Source organism: Pteropus medius, unplaced genomic scaffold (genome assembly GCF_902729225.1).
Source record: "Pteropus medius unplaced genomic scaffold, Ma_sr-lr_union100, whole genome shotgun sequence".
Taxonomy (NCBI): Eukaryota; Metazoa; Chordata; class Mammalia; order Chiroptera; family Pteropodidae; genus Pteropus; species Pteropus medius.
This window is the reverse complement of record NW_024355008.1, coordinates 1610022-1616021: the sequence shown is the minus strand read 5'-3', so window position 1 is coordinate 1616021 and position 6000 is coordinate 1610022. Positions and strand designations below refer to the sequence as shown.

Genomic DNA, 6000 nt, shown 5'->3' with positions numbered 1-6000 from the left:
ACATATCTCTGGACATTGCAAATGGCCCCTGGCTGAGAACCACTGTTCTAGATTGACATGGATATAACGATTTGTTAGTAACTGTTGTACTGTAGTATCATTACAAACTTCAGAAAGTGATTTTTTTGTTTTGAAATTAATTAATTAATTAATTTTTAATGTTGACATTGGTTAACGAAATCCAGTAAGTTTCGGGTGTACAACTCAACAGTACGATATATATATATATTGCATTATGTTCACTGGCCATAGTTAGATTTCTTTCTGTCACCACATATTTGACCCCGTTTACCCCCTCTACCTCCCACCTCCCCTCTGGTAACCACTAGTCTATTGTCCATGAGAAAGTGATTTTTAAAAGTTCTTGCTTTCATTTCTCTTTAACTGCTGTGTAGATAGCCTCCTCAGACATTACCAGTCATTTTGTCTATAAGGGGTTGCCTCATTTTTTCACTGCCTTTTCTTGTTAACTGCTGGGATACAAATATACTAAATATGAGTGTAGAATCAGGAAGTGGTTATATATGTGGGGTATACTCACACCCACACATACTTACACATACATATAATATTCATGGTGGTCTCATGTTTTGGTTTTGGTAAGTCATTAGTGGCTTAGTGGATTGGTTTGAATTCTGACGTGCACAGACTGCCTGTCTTAATTTGCAAGTCTGTTCTCATATACAATCATGCTTGATGTTGTCTTCCAGATCAATCTAAGACTTGTTAATTGACAAGAAGTTAAATAAATTCCTGTACTGGGAAGGATTGTGTTTTTTTTCTCTTACCATTGTCCAAGAACATCTCACATGTTAGGATTAAAGGGATGAAAATAATGGGGCTAAGTTTGAAAAAATTTTCTTATTGTGGTGGCTTTTTTTCTTTTTCCTTTAACTGGTTGGGTCTGAGTTGGGATCCTGCAGAACAGAACTTGCTTCTCTTTCCTTTGAGTCCCTGAGTGTGGCTTCCAGACTACGGAGGTGTACCAGTAGCAAGTCACTAATGTGCGGAAGTGTGTGTTTGCTGGAGTTTGATTTGTTATATTGCTAGGCTCATTTAAAGTCTCACAATATTCGAATGTGGAATTTAATATACCAGTAGTGGCATCTGATTGCTTTTTTATCTGTTATTGTTTTACATGCCTGAAACCCTAAACAGACATTCATGAGGTCTAGAAATGAATATGGGAGATCTGAGTTTGACTTCTGGTTCTGTTACTTAATATTAGTGTGTGCCCTTTCTGAGAATCAGTTTCATCATCTATAAAATGTGAATGATTACTTTTCCTTCAGGACTATTTACATGATTAAACAGACTACATGTAAGTGAAAGCCCTAAACAATGCTTGACACATTAATCAGTATAATCAGTATTCATTATTTAAATGAGTAAAGAGGGAAGTGAATTTGAGCAACAAAATAAAAATCAATAGTATTGGGTTATAACCCATAAAACAAAATAAACATTCATGAGTCCATACTGATGTAAACAAACAAATGAACAAATAAATGAATGGAGGAAAGAGGCAGCTCTTTCTTACAGAAGAATTCCAATTAATAAATGTTGAAGCAGTGAGAGAAATAGAAAAATCACAATAGCTATAACAGTTTCAGGCAAGAACAATCAATGTTGCTAAAGATGATAGGCAAAGTATGAGGAAAGATAGGATATTCGTGCAGCTCAAGGTATTTCCTCCAAGACTGACAGGGAAAAATAGCAGAGTTACAGTGGAGAAAATCAGCAGACACCACCAAAACCAGGTGATCAAGGTCGACATCACAGGTAATAAGGCACATCAACATCATGTATCCTCTGCTACGATGCATTAAATAGGACGTATCACTTCTGGGATATTCCAGCCAACAAATGCAGAATCTCAGTCAAATCATGAGCAAACAATTGGCGAACTCAGATTGAAGGACATTCTACAAAATACCTGATTGGTACTCTTCAAATGTGTCAAGGTCATGAAACGAAGGAAAGACTGAGGAACAGTCACTGATTTGAGGAATCTAAGGAGATCTGACAACTACATGCAATGTGGGATCCTTAATTGAATCCTGGAATAGAAAAGGGACATCAGTGGAAACACTGGTGAAATCTGAATAAAGTCTGTAGTCTAGTTAATTATACTGTACCAACAATGATTTCTTAGTTTTGATAATGGTACCATGGTACCATTGGGAGAAGCTAGGGCAAGGGGATATGGGAATTTTCTATACTATTTTTGTAACTTTTCTGTAAGTTTGAAATCATTCCAAAATAACAAGTTAAAAAATAAATGAGTAAGACGGTTGTAGTTATGTTGTTGGCTTTTATATGTTTACAAAGTGCCACATATGCTGGCAGCTCTTTCTTCCACTACCACTGCCACCCTTCACGCTGGGACGACGCTTCACAGTTTACAAATCTGTTCCGCATGTACCATTACATGGAACCCTCAACAATCCTGCGAGATAGCATTCCCATTTTGCAGCTGATGAAACTGAGGCTCGGAAAGGGAAGCAGCTTGCCTCAGGTCGCCTAGCTGCTCCTTCTCCCACACAGTCAGATCTAGGCCAGTCGGTGAAAGAAAAACAAGCTGGTCATACTTTATTATAAAGGAAGCTGGCAAAGAATCGATTCATTGCAGTGAAAGAATCTCCATCAAACATTACCAGCGACCCATCTGGTGATGCAGCTAACATCATAAAACAATAGCTGATATTTACTGGGTGCTTGCAGTGTGCCAGAGCCATTAAACAAGATGCAAACTCCACCATGAAAACTGGAATTTTCGTTAGGACCCGCACTTAGAAGAGGCCTAGCTTCAAAGATTCCGACTTGCACAGACTGAGGACTCCCATTTCCAGAAGTTCAAAAACCTCCTTTCTTATCTAAATGAGAGAGGAAAAAAGGTTAAGATCAAGAAAAAATGGTCTTGGTGAATAAATTCAACCATCTAGACTCCCTGGTATTTATGCAGCTGTTATGACAGACTCAGGGATGGCAAAATTCTAACCCATATAAATTTTATTTTATTATTAGTTTCAAGTATACACTACATTGGTTAGAATCCTAACCCACATTTTATTCAGAGCGGAAATATTTACATAAGTAAAAGAAGAGGTATCACATAAAACATCAGCTTCATTAAAGTATCTTTTTGTTTGCACCGCTCAAAATAATATCTCATACGAAAATAATCTTATACAAAGATACCCAAAGTGTGCCAAGATTACACATAATATTTTGATATAGGATAATTACTACTAATAACATCAACATAACAAAAACTATGGATGACAAGGGTGTTTTTGTTTCTATTTCTCATTATTATAATTAGAAAAGTAGTGGTGGACTGCTCAGATTTAACATTATAACTGAAATCATCACATGCCAGACATCATATTCGTTAAACCAATTAAAAAAAAAAAACATCAGTTCAGGGGACAGTGTGTGTGTGTGTGTGTGTGTGTGTAGAGAACTGAGACAATTGTCTCTTGAACTGATGTCTGATATAACTCACTAAACAATTATAATCAGGTCTAGTCATTCTGGGGATATGGTTTTATGTGATAAATTAATTCATTCAGCATGTTTGGAGGAGCAATTCCAAGTACTGCAAGCTTTTTTGCTAGTTACTGCCATGACTCATCCCTGCTTGGTGACTGGCAGCCATGTTTATTATTGCACAAATCCTTTTCTCTCCAACTGCTACTTCTAAACATCCAGCTAGATTGAAAAATCAGCCCCATGGTAACATGGTGGGTGGCAAATAAATTTTACACATTATGATGATAATAGATTACTTTCATAAATATATAATGAGCTAATACTGTGCTCACGAAGGCATTCAATCGGTTTTAATCCACTGAGACATCAAAAATTTTCTCATCACCCAAAAGCAAAATTAAGTAAGTGAGATTTGGGGGATGTGGAGATGCAGGAAATGAGGCAGATTTGTGCCCCCATCTCCAAGTGCACTTATAAGGATGAAGAGCAAAGATGATTGTGTCTTTAAAGCAAGGCACAGGGGAATATGCCAAGTCGTCCAGATCTTCCTGTTTCTCAAAGGTACAGTATAGATAAGGTCCCCATTGGGACAGAGGCCATCAGTCATTTAATGAAGAAACAAAGCTGATAAAACACGTGGAAAGGACAGAGTTATGTGTAAGGGGTAGATGGCCTCTATAATTGTAGTTACTTTAAACTAACTTTCAAAGGCCAGAATGAATGTGCTGGCTCCCCATGTCAAAGACTTTATTATTGTGTTTGAACTCAAGTTCAAATCAAAAAAAAAAAAAGATTAAAGGCAATTGCTGGTTACATGGTACCTCGGGAATGTCCATCATTCTCCTCAACTTCTGATCTCTCCAGTTCCAGTCAAAAACCAGAAACTTTAAGGGGTTCAAATTAAGGCCACCTGAAAGAGACAGGGAGAGAGTTGCTGCAGCAAAGACCTCATGACATAAGCCTATTAAAATGACTTTCTCTTCTCCTGGTTGCTTTTTGCCTCATTTGCTGTCCTCTCCCCTCGTAACTAATCTCTGCATATTAAATGCTGTCCTTGCCCGATGGAAAACAAATGCAGTGCTCTGAAACTAGCTCTCCTTATAATCTTATCATTGATTCTGAGGGAAGCAGAGAAATCGCTTGCTAAGCTTGTCACATGCTCAAGTGCTGGCAAAGAACTAATCCCAAGCCTCCGTTTCATGAAACCCCAGAGAGTGGAGTTTCATTCCTGACAGGGGTTTGATAAGATCCCTGCAGTCTGGGGAAGGGGCCCTTCAGAGGACTTGAGTCCAATGGAGTCTGCATGACTGAGGAGGTAAGTGGGCAGAAGGATGAGGATAGGGTTGGGAGGTTAATTTTAGGCAGAAAAGGAAGTTAAGATTAAATGGGCTCTATTTTAAGTCAGCTATCCTTTGAGGAAACTGGCGAACCACTGAAGACTCCATTCCCACTGTTTTCCTGCCTATCTAGAGACAGTAATGGAATGTGGGGCTCGAGGGGATCTCAGGGATTGTCTGTTCCTCAGAGGTCTCTGAGTTGGGCAAAGTTAGTTCTTCTCCCTCCCCATGTTCTTCCCACTGCCCCAAGCTGTTACACGTTTCACATGGAAACAAAACTAAAGCCTTCCTTTACACAACTGTAGACTTTCCTTCAACATTTCTCTGTATTTCAATAACTTCTTCTCTGCCCAAAAGACTTTTTCATGCTTATCATAATTACAGTGCCTCTTATTTAAAGCTATCTCTGAAAAATTAAAAATGACAAAGGAAGAAAGAAAATGGGCTGACAGTCTTCTCTTAAAAATAACTTATGGCTGGTATGGAAGAAACAGATACAGCCTCTCTGGAAAATAATTTGGCATTATATAATATGAGCTTTAAATGCTTAATATTTGATAAAATAATTTTCCTTATATAACATATCCTAATAAAAACATCAGAAATTTAAATATTTACTTACAAAGATGATCACCGCAGTATTATTTATAATAGTGAAAATAAGAAATAACCCAAACATCTTACCATAATAAATTCGTTAAAAAAACAATATAACTTGAGGTTAATATACAACATATATAAAGAACTCATACAGCTCAATAGCAAAAATCTGATTTAAAAATAGGCAGAGGAACTGAATCTACATTTTTCCAAAGAAGAAATCCAAATGGACAACAGTTACATGAAAAGATGCTAATTATGAGGGAGACATCACACATTATGAGGGAAATGCAAATCAAAACCATAATGAGATATCACCTGATACCTTTTAAAATGGCTATTATCAAAAAGACAAGAGATAACAAGTGTTGGCAAGAATGTGGAGAAAAGGGAACTCTTATGCACTGTTGAGTGAAAATGTAAATCGGTGCAGCCGCAATGGTAAACAGTATGGCGGTTCCTCAAAAAATTAAAGATAGAACTACCATATGACCCAACAATCCCATTTCTGGGTATATATCCAAAGGAAATGAAGTGATTATCTTGAAAATATATCAGCACCCCCTTG

General features: G+C 37.3%; 1 protein-coding gene across 2 annotated transcripts in view; it reads right to left on the bottom strand.

Annotated features, from left to right (window-relative positions):
* Window positions 1-2300: 2300 nt before the first annotated feature.
* The window catches only part of CMSS1 (cms1 ribosomal small subunit homolog), a 334196-nt gene continuing 330496 nt past the window's right edge, over window positions 2301-6000 (bottom strand). The window contains exons 9-10 of one of the 2 annotated variants that reach the window (XM_039856947.1): window positions 4317-4405; window positions 2301-2876 (exon numbers count right to left, since the gene is read on the bottom strand). In XM_039856947.1, coding sequence (XP_039712881.1) covers window positions 2793-2876; window positions 4317-4405 — 173 coding nt within the window. In that variant the 3' untranslated portion in view covers window positions 2301-2792. The remainder of the gene's footprint in view (window positions 2877-4316; window positions 4406-6000) is intronic. The other variant, XM_039856948.1, reaches the window with a different exon arrangement.